This window comes from Mycteria americana, chromosome 2, assembly GCF_035582795.1.
Source record: "Mycteria americana isolate JAX WOST 10 ecotype Jacksonville Zoo and Gardens chromosome 2, USCA_MyAme_1.0, whole genome shotgun sequence".
Taxonomy (NCBI): domain Eukaryota; kingdom Metazoa; phylum Chordata; class Aves; order Ciconiiformes; family Ciconiidae; genus Mycteria; species Mycteria americana.
In genome coordinates this window covers 20,988,338-21,008,385 of record NC_134366.1, presented here as the reverse complement: position 1 = coordinate 21,008,385, position 20,048 = coordinate 20,988,338, and the positions used below count along the sequence as shown (strand labels likewise).

Below are 20,048 nucleotides of genomic sequence, written 5' to 3'. Positions count from 1 at the left end.
TATGATGAGCAGTGAAAGCCACAGTAAAATTTGATGGCAGCAGGAATACATTTAAAAACAAACCAACCAACCACACAATAAAGAGAAAAGATGACCTCCAAGATTAAGAGTGACAAACAGAAGTGGAAGACATTGGAGATTTAAAAAAAAAAAAAAAAAAAAAAATCCTTAGTTTTTCTTCCTGAACATGATTACATGTAGTTCAAGCTGACTGCAGATCTCTCAAAAGGATGTATCGAATACACTGATAAGAAAAAGTAACCAGAGAAAGGGTGCTTTAAAAGTTACAGATATCCCTGTATAGTATCCCTGAGTGATAACTATAGTTCTTAATGAGGGGACAAAAAAGGGAAAAAGAGGAATCAGAAGACAAAGTACAGTATATACTGGAGCAGGACAGAGAGGACTGTCAGACTGTTCACTCTTTCAGCCTCTGAAAATTAGAACAGAAAAAAAAACCTAGCACAAACGCCATGGAAAGTGTCATCAAAGAAGAGAGAATAATTATTAGCTCCAGGGGCTGCATGGACAATCACCGTGAACTGCAATGCAGAAGGTTCCTAAGATGTATTTACAAAGCCCTAACAATACTCAAGCATCACAGTCAGCTCAGCAATTCTCAGCTGTGGCCACCAGGGACCCTATATACTGCCCTCGTTAAAGAGAAACACTCAGTGCAGTCCTGGCAACAATGCTGTCTTGGTGAAAAATAAAGCTTTAGGCATAGCAAAGAACAAGAAGCCATTTAGGTAACTGTCTTGTTCTCCATCATTATTCTAGGATTGGCAGTTTGAAGACAGGGATTTGGGGGGGAAAAAGGCAAATAAAATTTCCATGATGCCCAGTGAGCTAATGGCTAGTGAAACCTGTAAATTGTTGCCACATATTAATTTAGAAAATGAAGCCCTGGTAGGCAGGTCTAAACAGATCTGCTATGAAGTCTAGAGAGGAATGAAGAGACTGAAAAGGAAAAAAATCAGCATAGGTCATTCATTTTGAAGATTTGTTTGCATCTTTTCTGGGTAAAGGAAATAACGAAAAGCAACTAAAAATATGCAGGAAGTCTATGGCAAGCCTCTGCTTCCTTTTTTGGGCCACAGGTGTTTATTCTAGTAGTAGCTGGAAGGTAGCTGAACACCTGCCTTTGCCCTCCTTTGTCAAGATGGGAATATCACTGGGACTCAAGAAGGAGGGCTATGGCCTAGAAATTAAAGATCAACTCATCCAAAACATTGTCTGGACCCAGCTTTGTCAGAAAATGGGGTAGGCTTTCATGCTTTATCCAAATAGAATTACCAAGGTCCAACTTAAACAGAATCAAAGGACAGCATAATAAGCAAGATACTAACTAAAATGTCAGCAAAAGATCAGCAATGATTCTTTTGAAGAATGGCTCCTTTCCTTGGGCTATATTAGCAACTGCAGTAATCTTCCAGATTACTGATGCTTGAAACGAAACACAATTTTAGAACATTTATACCAGAGCACATGCAATGTTTTTTGCTAAAATCACCGATTCAATATTTACCTTAAAAATTTAACACAGAAGGCCTCGAGCCTGTTAGACAATCAGCAAGAGTGACCATAAGAAACTTCCCTGAAGTAACCTGCCATTGCAAGTACATGCTGGCTCCACTGGATTCTCCTGCTTTCCTTCCACTCACCAGCGTGTTGGGACTCAGCAAAGTGCTATCACACACTCTATCTCACTTGACTAAGTGATAGATTTTACACTAGTATAACTCATCTAGAGTATTTTTTCACCTACTTGTAATGATGTTTTTCCTTAACCAAGTCATTCCAAGACAGATCCTTGTGAAAATGAGTCCTGTTTTCAAGGTGACTACTGCCAGCGTATGAATCTGTTAGTACTGACATTCAATAGATCCCAGAGCACAAGCATTGGGCTGAGAGTCAGAACAGCATTTTCTAGATGGAACAATTAGCTCAAATACTCTTACCATACCCTAGCACAGAAATTAACAACTTGTATATTAATTTAGTCACACAAAAAAAAAAACAGCAAAGGGGGGGGGCAGGAATCAGTTAATTCCCACATTTCACAACACATTGGTTTTCTTTCATGTTTTATTCTTAGGGTATCTGAGCAATCAATGTCCTTCAGGGACTCTTTCCTTCTTCTTCTGACTACCACTTCAGGACTCATAGCATCTCATCTTTAAATGGCATACTGGTTTCATTATATAACTGGACAAAAGGACAAGTTTTTACCATGAGAGTTGAATCATCAGTTTCTAGCTTTGTCAACTTATACCAGATACCATCCCTCTAGGCATTCTTACCTTCATGCCTAAATCCATTAACAGAAATTTTTTTGGGGGGTGGCAGTTTTTTGTGTGTGGACTTTTTTTATCCACCCACGCCCATCCCCCACCCCCCACCAGTGCCCAAAAGGCACCTCTGCTTGAGCAAGCTACCCCTTGAGACTAACCAAAATAATTATCTTACTAAATTGTCCTGTGAATCTGACACACAGGTGAAGAATGGAAATAACTTCAATATATGTACTTCTTTAAGGCTTGCAGCCAAACAGTCTGGGACTTGACAAGCAACCCTTGTGCAAGTTGAGGGGGGTGTTGGGTTTTATGCTAATAGCAAATTCTGCTCTTGCAGCTGGAATGGGAAATACTCTGTGTATTTGTCTTAGCTAGACTGCAAAATATTGAATACCTGATCAAGATACAATTCTATCTTGACTGAGAAATCAATTTCAGAAACCAACCTAGTCCAGTACTGTCTTTCCTGGCCATAGTATCAATCTGATCACGTCTAACCAGCTGTCATGTAAGGCTCTCGTATCTCATGACAGCAGACAGGATAACGGTATCCCATTATTATCAGGGTATTGGTTAATTCAATGACAGTGTCTTCGAGTTAATCTGTTAGAAAAGAGCACAGAAGCTATGGGAATGCATCTTACATATTCCAGAAGTGAAGAAACTCATGTTTTACAGCCTTCTGCTTTCTTTAGGTCAGAAATTTAAGAAGATACCATGCCCCTGTTAACAGTTCTCTAAATACCAGACAAGTTTTCTTTAAAAAAAATTATTTTTTTGTTAAAAATCTGAACTTTGAGGAAGGCAAACACATAGAATAAAAATGAAATTTGAATATGGATATCCATGTTTTCTTTCTATGTTAAGCAGTGTTTATATTCACAAATACATTTGCAAGAGAAGTCTACATTCTGCAGTGCAAAATGGCAATCTATGCAAAAGCACTTTTTAAACAAAAATAGTGTTCCAATTTATTTCCTAGACTTCAAATACTACAAAATGAATGCAAACAAATGTTTTGTACTGAAATCTTTAAAACATCATGGTTTAAAATAGAAAATGTAATATCAAGATTAAAGTTCCCTATTATTAGGGTATGATTTTTACTTCAAGTGCATTTCTCTCTAACTATCCCTTTTATAGGGAGAATGTAGTATTACCTAAACATTTTGGATTTAAATACAGTCTACTCAAACTTACAACTTCAGAGACTGATAGAATTAAACATTATGGTTTTACCCAAAAATCAAGATAAAGCTAAGACACGTGTGATAAAAATCAGCTGCAACACTAAATAATGTTTAATTGCACCTATATATTACAATTTCGTGTTGCACTGTGACAAACTGGAGCCTACACGGGACAATCTGAGGTCCAACGGTTAGGTAGCTCAAACTAGGAAGTATTCACCATCAACACCTCTCCTGTGAAATTGTCCATCTGAACTCTGCGCCCAACACATAGTACATACAAAACTAGACTTCCCAGAAAATGCAGTCTGATTTAGTCTTTCATTACCCCATACTTTTTTCTAGTTACTGTTTCTTTGGGTTCTCAAACTTGATTTCTCAGTGCATCACTTCAACAATGCAGATGTTAGCAAAGAGCCAAGTCTACCCTAAATTCACATCTCTTAAGGTTAGTCAAGGTGCATGCACAGCATGGAAGCAACAGGTAGGATTAATACAGGGTTTAATTACTTTACAGAGTACCTAGAAGTATGAGTTTATCAGGTCCCTGAATAATAAACAGAACAACTCTATTTAGCAGAAAAAGAAAATTGATTGTACACTAAAGAACTATACTAAAGCCTTGAAATTCAATACATTTTATTCAATACAACTTTTAGTTTGAATATGTTCACTTTAAGTTCCTCCATTTCAAACAAGTTCCCTGCTGCAAAATTTGACAAGTTTCTATCTTCTAAAAACTTCTAGAAGTTAGTGCATTTTATAAAACCCTCTCACTTCTTTCTCCTCACAATGCTAGCATTCAGTAGAAAACATAAAAATTGAAGTTTTCACAGTGATTTATATAATTGAAACACAGCAATACCAAAATCTTGCTTAAACCAATAGGAATGAGCAAAGACATTGCTAGTAAGTGGTACCATCAAAATTGTGATAACTAGAGTAAAATAATTTCATTGTTTCCAAAATGATAAACTTGAGTACACCACAGTAAGAACCTTGCTGGGGTTCTAATTAATAAATCCACAGAATTACTATGGTATAAAGGTACCATAAGTCAAAAAGGAGAGAAAAAACACAAACCAACTCTGCTCCGTCTTAACTCAAGTAGTAATATAAACCGAAGCCCTCCATTTTACTTTCTGAAAAGAGAACTATTGTCCAAGGCTGGGATGTTACAGAATTAATGCTAGTTACTAAAGCAAAGGGACCAGAAGCAGATGATATATTCCTAAACTCCTCCAGGATATCTCAGTTAAAGGTCTGAGCTCCTAAGAAAATGTGCTTAATCATACACGTGTAACAGTTAGTAGAACAGTAAAACTGCATAATAGCAGCTATTCTTCCTTCTAATGATCAATAACTACAATGGCAACGTGGTGGATTTTGTGCCAGTTCCAGTAGAATTTGTGGAATGTATAGCTAAAAAACTGTGTTGACTACGTCTTTCTAACTTGTTAATATGGATTTTTGTATTTGTCCGAGCAAACTAGAGTGGCGATTTGATTGATTTTCAAAATCCTTTTATCTCTTTAAGTGTAATCAAAAGCAGGATGCTAGCTACGGACTGCTTGATGATGAAACTATAAGAAGTTTCATTCAGTAATAAAGCTACAGCTGTGCAATTTAGTAATTTATTTAATGAGTCTTTCCTGTTGGAGATGTTCAAGATATTCCCATACCAACACATTATTTGCAGTAGACAGGTCAAGAGAAGCTAATTCAACTTGAAATAAATACACAGACATATTACTCCAAACAGACAAATTAAATGCTAAGAAGTTGCCAGGACCATGGCTTTCACCTGAGATTGCTGAATGAAATTTATATACAAAGCTGCAGACCTGCAGGTGAGGAAGGTAACCCAGTACTGCAAAAAACTACCACCAGGGAGCTGGCAGGCTGCCAATATGATTCCCATCCACACAAAAAAAAAAAAAAAACCCACCCAGAAGAGATCCTGGGAATTAGAGACCAGAAAGTCTGTCATCCATCCTTACTAAAGGCAGTAGGGGCTATAAAAATAAAGTCACTGTAGACAGGGATAAACGTGATCTGTTGGAAAAGATGTTGCATGGCTTCTGCAAAGAGAAACCCTGCCTCACCAACGCACCAGAGTCCTCCAACTGCATCAGTAAGGGTAGAGAGAGGAGGTCCAGCAGACACAGTACAGTCCAATTTTGAAAAAGCTTTTGACAAGGTTCCACACCAAAGGTTATCAAAGAAACTAACTTGCCGCAGGATGGGAGGAAAGAGTCTTACAAATAGAAAATTTATGAACAGGATACAAAAAGCAAGGTTTAATGGCCAGTTTTCAGGGCAGAGAATAAGCAGCTGAAAGGCCTCCTGCTGGGGGATCGGTGCTGGGACTGGCTTTATTCAGCACTTTCAATGACAACCTGAAGAGTAGAGCATGCAGTGAAATCTCACAGTTCATAGGTGACACTTTTGGGTAAATACCAGACACTAGTGAGGGAATGCCAAACCAAGTGATCTGGCAAAAAAGTGAGAGAGAAGATTCAGCGTAGGTAAGACTGTCACCTTAAACTAAACCATGCCCACACAGAGCAGAGCTTGGAGCTGGCAATTACAAATCATTAAGCAATCCAAGACACATTGCTGACAGTTCTCCAAACCCACTGTACAGCACCAGCTGACTGAAAGGCACCACCAGGAATGCACCTTTTAACATCACTGATCAAAAACTGTGGTGGCTGAGAGGTACAGGGGGCAAACAGACTACAAAACACGGCTAGGTTCACATGCTCTACCCAAGTAACACCATCTATTGCTACTGGCTTTATTATTTTTATTTAAGAAAGAAGTCCAAGGGTTATACAGAATTATATAAAGAAACCAGGGTGGAAACCAGCCAGAGCATATTGACAGCATCTAGCACTCTTGAAGGCATCCAAGGAACTTGTGGATGACATGGAGTGGTGCCCTAACTGGAGACCAAGAAGACTAGGGAATGGAAGCAGGCCCTCACAGGCTCCAGGATCCATTGCTTGAGACACAATACTAGACTATTATTAAACATTTGCAATCAAGACAAGGCAAGGTTGTTTAGTGTTCTCAATTGCAAATAACATTTTAAAAAAAAAGCCACATTATTTCTTAACTGAAACATGTTTATCCAAAAAAGAAATCCTCTTCAGAAACCATACTGCATGACACCACTAAGGAAAAGATAACAATTTAAAAATAAAACAGAAGTAGGCATCTCCAGTGACCAAAAGAATATCTAACTGCACAGAGACAGTGATCAGAAGAATATCTAACTACATGTAGATAGATAGTGATTTTCGAGTAGGCTGGGGGTGCACAAGAAGCTGGGAGAGGACACATCTGGGACAGCTGACCCCAACTGACCAAAGGGCTATTCCATACCATATGATGTCATGCTCAGCATATAAAGCTGGGGGAAGAAGAAGGAAGGGGAGAACGTTCGGAGTGATGGTGTTTGTCTTCCCAAGTAACCATTATGCATGATGGAGCCCTGCTTTCCTGGAGATGGCCGAACACCTGCCTGCTGATGGGAAGGAGTGAATGAATTCCTTGTTTTGCTTTGCTTGCGCGCGTGGCTTTTGCTTTACCTATTAAACTGTCTTCATCTTAACCCACGACTTTTCTCACATTTACTCTTCCAATTCTCTCCCCCATCCCACTGTGGGGGAGTGAGCGAGTGGCTGTGTGGTGCTTAGCTGCCGGCTGGGGGTTAAACCACAACAGCAGGTAAGAAAGGTAAGTATAAATGTGTGAAAGGCATAAATCATCATGATTGAGGAAATTAGCAAGTCAGTAACTCATTGATAGGTTAATCTCTATCTGTCCAGCAGAGGATTTCACCACCACCACCCCCCCCGCAAATTAACACAGCTTTCTGGTTAAGCACCTGGTATTACTCAACCAGAAAACAACAAAGACCAAAAAGATTTACTAAATGGACTACTGGTGCACACCAGCATGGGAAGTCAGTATTATGTACAAAGTATGAACATGAATGTAAGTCAGTTATACCTATTTTTTAAATATAGTACATAACATGTACAAAAGAGATTTGTTCCTTCACCATTGTAAGTTGCAAGAGACAACTGACTAGCTGATACCCTCAATCTGTATTTCAACTGTTGAAATACTATTCTCAACAGATAGAGTCCAACATTCGAATTCAATATTTTGTTTTGAATGTTGCTGGGTTAGTTTGTAGTGTTAAAAAGCTACTGGAGCAGAAATAGAAAGAGGAAAATAGTCAGTAGAACAGAAACTACAAACCACACAGGTTACAAATAGACAGAAGAAATACTTTCTATTCAACAGATAGGTAGACTCAGGTTGGAAAACAAGTTTATTTCAAATTTTTAATCAACTGAAAGAAGCGCTTGAATTGAATAAGATTTCCTTTCCATTGAGTAAGATTTTAAATAATTCCTAATAGGAAATGTGAAGAGGCTTCCATATAGAATGAAATTTTACAGACTTTTTTTTCCCCCTATAACAACATTGTAGTAGCCATTGTAGTTAGACACAACATCCAGTAAAGCAATTACTAATATGATCGTAAAATATCACAAAATTAAGTGGCATACAGCTCTTCTACTCTCCCATCGCAGCATTTATATCCTATAAAAGAACACTATAGGAATCACTGACTATGAAATGGTGATTATTAAATATAAAAGCTAGTATAAATCAGTTTTAAATTTAATAAAATTGATCAGACTACAGAATCATTCGCAATATTTTCAGGGGTAGGTAAAAACAATTATTGCCCCTTAAAGGAGAAGCTATTCACCCCAAATCAGTCCAATAAGGATACTTCACAGCTTTCTTATGTCCTCATCAGCACTAAATGCTTCCTTCAATAAGCAAAAGCACTTCACAGTGTTGGAGACAGCAGCATTTCAGAATTACAGTCCATGTATAAAAGCAAGACTCCCCTAGTTCTTCCTTCTCTCTTCAGTCAGAGAAAGATTGCAGAATGACTTTATTTCAACAGCTCCTATGCATCTTCTGGTTTTCTCTGCAAGTTTTCCAGATTAACACTGAGAAGGAAGAATTTCAGATCTGGCAGAGATGAGGGACTGCTTATGAATTTTCTCCTCTTCTCATTCCACCGCTCGTTTGTTTGACATCAAGAAGAACCTGTGAGCCAGGTCACTTAAGAAATTTGCAGTTAAGCAATCCATCAGATGAGAGCCCAGTAATACACAACCCTGCTTGAAAGTGTTACATTCAAACTGTGTTATTGTTTGCATACCTAACATACACCACATGTACAACACATTGCCACATACATAAGATTGTTTACAAATCACTTCTGTACAGAGCTAGTAACAACCATACAAGGATGATGAACAAGAAGCAAAAGAAACCTAGAAACCCTAAATCTCCTCATAATTTAGGGAAAAACAATGATTTTAGGCTGCGGGGTGGGGGGACGGTGACGGGACAGGGACGACGACGACGGGGACACGGACGACAACACCACCACCACCACACTACTGTTTAGGAACCCAAAATTGAGAGAAGCAAACTTTAACGGGCACAGTGTATGGCTAAAAGCACAAACACTAACAAGCAAATCAAAAGCAAAACTGCAGGTTTTCATATGCTGCATGAATTTCATTAGCTCACTGGGATGCTGTGGAAAACCAAAACATTTCAGATATACATTAATTTCCTCCTTTTATTCATTTTAATAATCAGACCTATTCTTACAGATGAAAAAAACTTTTGTTATCGCTTATACGCTCATTCTCACTGGCTCAGCTGTGCAACAGCACCACAGGCTCTTTGTTACTGGCTTTGCTGAGAGCACAAGGAGCACCAACCCTACTAAGGAACATTTTATACGCTGAATTTTCATTTTATTTTTTAAATTTTACTAAGTACTTAAAGTCAAAATAGCACCATAGATATCTCCAACTATCTCCCTTAAAGCTATAGTTTTCTCTAGATCTGATTAGAAAACCATGTTAATCTTAATTGTAAAATGACTCTAGATGGAGCATAAAAGGTTTATCACTCAGTAGAATGAAATTCAGGCTGCCTCTAAGATTCTTCTTTACCCAACTTTACCGACAAACATGATGACCACAACCCACAGCAGTCAAGTAGTAAAAAGCCCACTGGGAAGTCATTTACAAAACTGTATGTTAGATTAATTATGTGGCTGTTTTAGGTACCAACATAGGTACATACATGAGAACTGCAGCAAAGGAGATGAATTTGAAACAAGCATAAAACATGCAGCCTTGTATAAGCACCAGAAGCCACCAGCACAGGGTACCTACCATTCCTCACCAAGAAATTGGTCACTCCCTTCAATGAATTACAGGTCAAACACAGAACTTCTAGGAAGAAAAATAGCCCATTTTTTATTTCTGCAATTTGAAGATCAAGCTATTATGGATACATCCTTAAAGGATTAGTGAAGTGGGAATTATAGAGAGAAAAAGCTGAAACATTACTACTGCTGCTGCGGACAGAAAAAAAAAATTCAAGACTGCTTGTTATACCCTTTTCACAGCACTTTGCATACTGTTAGTTCCCTTGGGTTCCCAAACATAGTAGTTTCCGATTGCTGTACGTCCTTCTACACAGCAAGAAAGAAGAAAAATACTTTCCTGATTTCTTTCAGATTATATTATATGAAAGAATTGTCAGGGAAAGTTAACAGTAAATGTCTTTAAAACTACTTATAATGGTAGATTCTGAAACACTTGTGTCTCTAAGAAAGGAGCCAACAATGAAAGAAAAAAAACCCTGGATTTCCTTGGACAACATCCAAGCAGAAATTTAATAGGAAACAATACAGAAACCCCATTTTTATGGAAAAAACAAGTTTTATGAGTATAGATGTCTCGATCATTTTTAAACGCGGCAACTGTGAACAAAAACATCAGGGAACGTTATGCATACATGATGCTTGTCAGGGCACTTACAAAATGGATTACATAATGTATCAGCAGTTTACCTGGAAATTCAGCACTGTTAAAAAAAAGCAAAACAAAAAAAACCACACATGAAAACCCATATCCTGCACCATCCTCAGTTACAAATCTGAGCAGTTATCGTAAGTGCTTCTCTATGGTGACTCTTGTGAGCAATTAAACTACTCTATAGTTTGGAACAACTTTGTTCTACAGGATCCAAGTAAATAATCTCAACAATGACTTCATACAATTTTAATAATTTACATTTTTTATGAAAAGCAGAGTTTCCAGAACTGCTGGAAATGTCACTTCCACATATAACTTAAGTAACAGACTCAAATAGGAAGTTTAATACCATGAAGGGATGCAGAATTATGTCTCAATAACATACTAAGAAAAAACACACAATTACTTTTATGGAATGAACTGAGATTACAGCTAAAGCCACTAGAAACAAATCTGGATTTTCTAATGCTATAATTGTTTGAACTAGTGCAATGGAGTCTATTACTGCAGCAATGTTGATAGTATATTCAGGGGCTATTTTGGCTGTAACTGCCATAAAAGGAGCCAATTCTTAAAGTCAAAAAAACAGTTTTGAAGAACCCCTGCTTCATCCATCACTTAAAAGAAACGTACAGTTTCAGGAATTACTAAGATCCCTCACTATCCAAATAAAGGTTTGCTACTACTATCACCTAGTTGTGTATTACAGAAGTTAATTATTTTTGACAGCTTGGAGCAAGAAAGTTGAAATATATTTCATCTTTCCGACTGAGAACTCTGATGTCACAATTGACAGTGCATTAAAATCTAATGCCTTCCAACACTACTAGACCTGCTTAATATATATTCTGAACAAGAAGTAGAAAACAATCTTGAAACAGGCTTAGACCATTAGACATTATGTTTAATCACTAGCCCAACAACTTCAGTTCCTCAAACATGAGTAACTGAGATATCAAGCTGCTACATGGCTCCATGTCACTTGACAGCACGAGACTTTTGAAGGTCACAGTGAATATGCTATTCGTCATTCAAAGGCAAAATAATCTTGCAAAACAAAGCAAGAAAAGCCTACAGCTCATAGTTTTGACACAATAATCTGAAAAAGTGATGTCATAATTGCATGCGCGTGAAGCTCTATCTCACTAGATCAAATACTTCCAAAGCTTGGAAGACTGAAGCAGTATTACCAACCTACATTTTCTCTAAAACATTCGCAGACAATGCACACTCCATGATTTTAGTAACACTGCACCCACATATGTTAACCTTAAAAAGCAGCAGGGAGGAGAACAGCCTTAAGTGTTAGAAGAGCAACCAAAATAAGTCTTTGGAGTGTGATCCAGCTTGTAACTGGGAAGAAGAAACAAACTGCTGAGTTTCTGGGCTATCCCTCCTTATTTCCCCTTCCTTATCTTCCTTATGTGCACCTCACCTGCCAGGGAAGACAGTCTACCTGTATGGGTACAAGTAGACTGTTCTTGCTGAGGACTTGAGAGCATTCCTTGAATAGATACAGCTCTCCCTCACATGCCTCTTCCCACTTAAGGGGACCACCCTGTGTACTCAAAGGTCCCAAAAAGCTCTACAGCAAAAATAGTTTTATGTAGATTTTTTTTTTTCCTGGACAGCGACCCATTCAAAGACAGAACTACGGCAGTGCCGGACAATATAACACTGACAGCTTCAGAGATTGCCATTCTTTCTGAAAAATAGGTTACCAAATCTATGTCCAAGAACTTTACTTACATAACATATGAATTCACGACTTAAGAACTGCAGTGATGTACGTGCTGCATGTCATCAGTCAATACACTTGCATAAAACAGACTACGCAAAAACCTATTACTGAGAATTTTCTTAATTCTCCTATAATGCCTCATAATGCCATAAAAGCCACAAAATTTGTTGTGGGGCTCATTCCCAGTAAGGTTCTTACAGGGCAATGCCAAGAGGTAAAATGCAGCGTCAGCCATTTACTATAAACTATAGCCTTAAAGGTGCATCTACCTCAATTTTTTAGTCCAGATCAGGAGTGCACATGTAAAGCAAACTTCCTTATTGTACCCACTGACTGCATACCATGAATGGAGTGGATGAACTGGATTCCTTTTGGGTAGAACTGAACTGTAAGACGTAAAACCAGAAGCGCAAACAGCACGCTTCAACACAAACGGGCATTTAGTCCATGCAGCCAGCCTGGAATTAGTTCAACAACAACAACGAAATCCCTGAAATGCAAACAGTATGGACACCAGTTCCTCAGCACCAAACATTGCCTTCTACAGACACAACCCTGTCAGACTCTGCTACTTGCCAAGGTAGACACAGCTCTTCTGTTCCAGTGTTCTTGAAAGGAGCCTATTAGCCCAATACATTCAGCTCATCTAGAGGGGTTGTGGCTTCCCACAAAAAAAATCTGACTCCTTGGTTTTCACATCTTGCATTTTCTTGGAGTTGCTAACATACCAGTGATTTACAGGCTGTAGGACCAAAATCAGGTTCTGTATGTGCAGTTCTGACTTTGTGCTGCATCATCATCTAGCAAACCCATCATCTAGCAATGATATGGACACAATGCTCTTAGTTCTCTACAGTAAAGCCACATGAATGGATTAGAGCCTGGTTCAAAAAAATCTCATGTGCCACAAGGAAGGCATAAGCCAATACCGAAGAAGATCTCTCTCTCAACATTTTTTGGGGGTTATATATTTATCCACACTGTTGGCCAGCAAGCCCCACCCATGTGTTAACTCTCCCTCAGGAACTTGAGCTCCCAGGGCCTCTTCTACTACCTCAAAGGGCGCTTGGAGAAACTTTCTGTGTTTGCCTTCATACACTGCACAGGCCTAGCAGAACTTTCAATACAAACCTGTTCCCTTATCTGATTACCAGTAGAAGCCAAAGCCTTATTCAGAAATTCCTTGGTCATAACTGATACATAACATACCGCTCTGCACAGGTCAACTCTAGCAACACAACTCTAGCAACACAGCTCATGCATTTTAACACATCTTCACAAACAAATTATGTTTCCTAAAAATGTTTTGATCAGATCTCTAGCATCCAAGAACCATATCACAAAGTTTCAAAAGACATTCAGAGACCTGTAGTGCCTTCCTTACTGCAAGCCAAAAAGAGTAGAGGAGCAGGTAATCCCTTGAAGCCATATAAACAGTTATAATCAAAAGCATATTTTGGCAAGGAGATCCACAGGTTCAACTGATGCCAAGTTGATTCATCCAGAGCATATCATATTTATGCAGGTTATCAGCTACTGAAAGCTGTAAGAGACAATAAAATTAACTTGATCAGTTTGTTTGTCCACCATACAAGCTTGTAGCTCCCCAGATCTTCCTGGAATTTTTCCAAGAAGTTGACATCACATTTGCATGTTCTCATTCTCAACTAACAGGGTAATTTTATCACTGAGTCTGTATAGCCTCTGGTTTAATTCTGCTGCTTCATCTGAGTTCTTAGATTAATACTATTTGGTCCTGATCCTTTTATCAGTTTGAAACTGGCTATACTGAAGTGATTACTGAAATTATTATTACCTCTGATCTGTCAAGAGTTTATGGTTCTATTTTCTTCATTTGGACATAACTTCAGTAACCACTTGGGGAACATGGAAATGTAATCTTTTCTCAAGCCAAAGGTTATCTTATCTCCCCATTCTGCTAGGTCAAACTTCTTGAAAACAGTTTTAGATGAGCCATTCAAGTTAATCACATCATCAATTTAAGACCAACCAAAGAAACAGGAAGGTAGAGAAATTCCCAACTTGTTCAGAATAGCAATAGTAACAATGTAACAATGCAAAACGTCTTATATATGCTATGCTACCATTCGATCTGATGGAGTAACAAATAGATAGATTGTGTCCTTGTATAAAAATCAGATACTTCTTAATCTAGGTGCTCAGCCCTAACACTTGGGGGTTGGACAAAATGACCTCCAGAGGTCCCTTCCAACCTCAACCATTCTGTGGCCATTTGTAGATTTCTCAGCCAACCCCTCCTTGAAGTCAAGCACTAAGAACAGTTATTCTAACAGCCAAGACAGTCACAATCTTACTCTTCCTCTGTCATTCCACATTCACAACAAAAATTGATTCCATTAGGTCATCCTCTATCTCAGTCACCGATCTTGGAAAACACTGCAGCAGCTTCAAACCTAACACCCTGCCGTCACTGGATGACAGTTATCTGACAACGCCGGGAGGCTTCCCCAGAGCCCTTGAAAAGAGAAAACGCAAAACCCTTACTCCTGCAAGTGTAGACTAGCAACAAAACAAAAAAAACCCATCATTTTTCTCCAATCCCAGCAAAAAATCCAGCAGCCAGAGGCTTCATCAAAGCATGCTAGAGAGCTACAGGACTTCCCACAATGCCTTCTGCATCTTGTCAGCTGAAGTCAACCATCAGCTTCTGACGTCGCATATGAGGTTCAACAAGCAGCCAGTACCACAATTCTCCCATCAAAACCTAAGCTGCTTTAATGCCTTAAGGAAGCACTGGAGTCATTCCCTATATTTTTTCAAAACACAAGAAGACACATTTAGAAAAAATCTGGCAGACCTGATATACTACTGTTAAAAAACATGGTTGAGCATCCGTATCTCAGATGCAGAAGTTACATCCCGCATAAGGGAGAAGTACTCCCTCCCCAAGAAGTACATGAAGAAAGAAGGGATTATCAGGACATGATACAAGGCAATGAACACGAAGAGGAATATGGAAGGGGGGAGGAGGGGAAAGCAAGCTTTGATGAATGAAAGATTATGAAGCAGTCCAAAGGCACAGCCACAAAGGCCATTGTCACAGACACTCTGTCCCTCTTGTGCTAAAATCCCAAGAAAAACACCTGAGCATGGGGAATAAAACCACTAGCACTAGAACCACAAGAAGCTAATCACAGCATTCTAGCCAAAGGCATCCCAACTAAAACAACAGTGACACACAAAATAACCAGTAAGCTCCATTAAACCATAGTTTTAAAAAATAGCAGAAAACCTGAAGAAACATGCAAACAGCATGTAGGGACATTATGGTAGAAGGCAGCTTTGTGTGAAGACATCCAAGGTAGGATACAGCACACCCAAGATTTGGGCACTTCCCTTGACCTCGTTACAAGACCAGTTACCCTTCTCATATGGTAACTTAAACCACTGCAGCTACCTAGCAAGTCGCTGCAAGACAGAACCCTGCTTCAGTGTCTTGTTTGAAGCTTCAGGTATAGGTCAGGACTGGAGAAGCAAGCATCAGGAACAAAGGATACAGTGTGGAAGAACCTGTAAACCTATAAAGCATCCTCCAGTGCTTAGAGGTTTCTATTGAAGCTCAACCTCAACATTGTATACTCTATTACTGTACTTATACGTATATCCTGCTGCATGTGCAAAGCATCTAATACTACTTACACTTCAAGTCTTGACTATAATGACATTATGAGTGACTAGCATATACTTATAACTAACAAAACTTCCTTTCATTTGTGTTGCACTTCCACCAACTTTTTCCTTGCTCACACATTACAAGTGATTCAAGTTCTCCATTAAGATTAGAAGCGTGAACTAGCAGAATATTTGCTTGCTACAAGTAACATAATATTTTGCTAAACTTATTGTAAAAGGTACAGATTCAGCCCTAGAGAAAAGGATTATGGAAGATATTAACAAAGAGTTGCATGCCAGATCTGAACATCACTAATTGAAATAAACAAAATTTTGTATCCCTACATTATTTGACACTAAAATTGCCTCTGAGGAATTAAAACCTAGATTTTTAGGCTCATGAAAGTGAAACTTGGGTAGCAGTGTTTGCTGTGTTGTATATATGATGGTATTCCACAGTATTTAACACCAGCTGATTAAGAAGGAGTAAAAGAAAGAGATAAACTGACTCAGAATCCCCCTACCATCATTAACAACCACAGCCAGTAGTTTCCAAAACAGGATCCTTACATATTGCAGACACCTTCCCCCTCTTTGTAGACATGGCCCTAATGAAATGCACCTGAAAATACAGCTATTATTCTCAAAAACTACAAGGACTACATCCAAATAAACTTTAAGGTTGTCAGAGAAGCCATTCGAATAGCAGGATCACTCACCAGAATGTAGAGGTGCTAGGAGACAAACGAATAAAATGTCTTTTGGGGACTCTGGGTGAAGTAACAGATTATATTTAATTATTGAAGAAAGGAATACTGACTGGAAGAAAGAGACAAAAAGAAGATTGCTAAGACGCATGAAGAGAGATCAAGCAAGATCACACGCAGAGCAGAGCATCTCACACACGCAGAGCAGAGCATCTGGAGATGAGGAAGGCCATCAAGTGGGAGCCAGGACAAGTGATACAAGTTGAAGATGCCAAGTGGCAGCAAAACCAGCAACCACATCTAAACCATATGCAAGAAACATGGGATAAAAGTGTTCTGAACAGGAGTTCCTGTCTTGACTACACAGGCATAATAAATGCTTTAAGATAATCTTAGGTGTTGCTTAGCAAACAGAGGTGAAAACCACGCACAATAACCAAGATACATGGAAAGTAAACAAATATAACAATCTAGAAGCCATTACCATGGCAAAGGGTCACAGTTTACCCATGGCACACGTGAGAGAAAACAGGAGCCACAACACATGGCAAGCACAATCTTAAGAAGGAACCAGCAGCTATGCAGAATGAGGGAAAGATGAGAAACATCCATACCCAGGATATGTATGGAAAGTGGGAGAAGCCCACAAGCTACTTCTGTCTAGCTGTAGATGCATTTGGAGAAAGAGAGATATATTCAGAAGAGCAACAGGCAGCAGGAACACACAAAGGTCCAGTGGGAGAGAGAGGGTTGATTTATAGTGGGGCCAGAAGGATAAAAAATAGAACAGTACTTGAAGGAGAGCGGAGCCCCTGCAGCGGGAAGGAAGAGGCTGGGGAAGGCACAGGAGCCTTGCCCAGGGCCTCGGGCGCCGGGGCTCGGGGGGCCTGGACTGCAGCGGCAGAGCGGGACAGCCGCACGCGTGCGAGGGCAGGAGGCGGATGACAGCGCCAGGCGAGAAGGCAAGGGGCCGGCGGCATGCCCCGCGCCCGTGTGCCGCGGGGAGCAGCCGGGCGGCTGCAGCGCAGGGGGTGGGGGGGGAGGGGGGAGCCAGCCAGCCATGTTCGGCGGAGGCAGGGACGGCGGTGACAGGCGAGGCCCGTGCCCGCGGGAAGGGACCGGGGCAAGGGGCGCCGGGGGAGGCGCGCCTCAGGGCCCGCGCCGGGCGGGCGGCGAACGCGGGGCCCGGCCCCTCGCTCACCTGCTGCACCCCCAGGAAGTCGTAGAAGTTCCGCGGCACCTCCTCCACCAGGTCGAAGAGCTCCAGGTCGCCGCTGTCCCAGGCGCGGGCGCGGGGCACCAGCAGCGCCAGCAGCGCCAGCAGCGCCAGCAGCCGGAGCCGCGGCGCGGGCCGCCGGCGGCCCATGACCCCCGCCCCGGCAGCGGCGGTGGCGGCGAGGACGTGGCCGGGGTGGTACCGCTGAGGCCGCGCACGCCCCGGCGGCAGCTCCGCACTGAGGGGGAAGGAGACAGGCCCGGCCCCGCGGGCGGCGAGTCCCACGGAGGCGGGGGGAGAGCGCTCTGCGCCTGGCCAATCGCCGCCTTCGCAGGCTGTGACGTCAGGTACCCCGGCAACCGCTGGCGCTCGCGCAGTCGAGGGGCTGCGGGGGGAAGGGCGAAGGGGGGTGTCCGCGGCCGGGTGGCCGGACGCGCGAGGGAGCGGCAGCGGCGCGCGGGGCCCCGGCGCGAGCTCTTCCCGCGCGGTCGGCGGGGTTCGCGCGCCCGCCCCGCCTGCCGGCCCCTCCCCCTCCCTCTCACTGCCTGCCTCCTCCTTCCTCCTCTGCCCGCACCCTGCCCGCGCGCCTCCGCCTCCTGGGCCGACGCAGCGCCCTCGCCCTTCCCCGGGGCTGCCGGAGACCCCTCCGCGGCCCCCTGTCACCCTGGGTAACCCCCCGAGGGTAGTTTCCCCACACGCACCTCCCGCGGCGGTCGGGAGCCGGCCCGCCGCCCCCAGCAGCCTTCCCTCAGCCGGGGAGCGGGGTTCTGAGGGGCGGCAGCCGCTGCCCCAGACCCCGTTACCAGGCGCATCCTCGGGGTCAGCAGCGCTGGGGAGGTTTGGGGGCAACTTTGGCCGTACTGCGCCTGGCGCGGCCGGTGCCCGCTGGAGGGAAAACGCCGCGGAGGGAGCGGCTGGTTGAACAGCGCGGCTCCGGCGCGGTGCCCGTGTGTAGGGCCGCGGTGGCTGTGGTGCCATCGCTGCCCCTGGTGCCCCCACGCACTAGATCATCGTTAGAAACGCGTTGGATTTATTAACTCCTTAAGGATGGGTTTGGTTATTGTAGCCTCTTTTACCCTAAAATCACTCCAGCATACTGTCAACATGCACTCAATTTTTAAGCTGTTTACCCTGGACCTTTCATTCTTTCCTTGCTTAAATTAATGTAAAGCATGAATGCTAGATGAGAAATTAGGTGGAGACTTAATGGCTTCACAATACAAATTACCAACATTAAATCACTTTTCTCTGGTATGGTCAGACTCCTTGGAACAGCCCATCTGCTTCATCTCTCTTGAAGCTAGGCCTGGTTAATAACTCACTATGAGAATCTTCTCTTTAAGAAAAGACAGTTTCCGTCATCCCAGAAATATCCATGAACTGTATCAAGTTCAGAAAATAGTTTTTCCAATTTAAAAAAATCTTAAATGCCAACCTTATATGCACCTGAAGTCACCTAAGAGGAGCTAGGTACCATTTACAAAATCTCTGTTCAGTAGAGCACTGCCTTGGATACTCTGTGGGAATAGCAAGATGTGGCTTTAAAATACACGCTGCTTAATTCAGAGTAAGGACTTGAACCAACATAATCATTATCAATTTTCCAACTCATAAAGTATAGAGTAGTCTTAGGTATTCTCTTCTATTGAAACTGTTCCCTTTTGTATAAACTATTTAAATATTAATTAGATTGATATTTAAACGCATGTTTCCATATCCCATATGCATGCCCACTGGGCTGTTAGGATCATAATTCTGCCTCTGGCTCTCTTTTCTGAAAAGACACCTAAACCCATTTGCCAGGAAATTATAATTTAACCAACAGTGTCTGATACAGACTCTTTTTAATTCACCCTACTCAAAAGGAGTGCTTAACTGTTCATTCTGATCATCTTAAAAAATGTTTCTCCTGCTTGATCACAGAGCCAAAAAAGTAATGCTTTTCTAGGGAATGACAAAGTAAAGAGAAAGTCATGGGCTAGTTAATTTATTAGCTGATTGGTTTTGCTGGAGTAACTGAACCTGGTATAGATCAGTTTCTTCCCTCTTCCTTATTTTCTTAATCTGTTCTGCCAGTATTCAGAGCATAAATTCCCTTTGTTGCCTGGTATATCTATATTCTCCCTGCTTTCAAGCCTCAAGCTTTATCGCACAAAAATACCAGCTTTGGATTCACGAAGTTACCTACTCATAAGGTTGTAGGACAAAGTTTAAAGTTGCAAAGTACCCTGAGAAACGAGGGGCAAATGAAGAGTTCGATAAGGTAGTATTATTTTTCAACAAGATTAAAGATTTTTTT

The 20,048-nt window shown here is 41.4% G+C and overlaps 1 protein-coding gene across 1 annotated transcript in view; it reads right to left on the bottom strand.

Annotated features, from left to right (window-relative positions):
* The window catches only part of DNAJC1 (DnaJ heat shock protein family (Hsp40) member C1), a 113,539-nt gene extending 95,511 nt beyond the window's left edge, over positions 1 to 18,028 (bottom strand). Inside the window, exon 1 of the mRNA XM_075492673.1 lies at positions 17,735 to 18,028. Coding sequence (XP_075348788.1) covers positions 17,735 to 17,899 — 165 coding nt within the window. The 5' untranslated portion in view covers positions 17,900 to 18,028. The remainder of the gene's footprint in view (positions 1 to 17,734) is intronic.
* Positions 18,029 to 20,048: the final 2,020 nt, after the last annotated feature.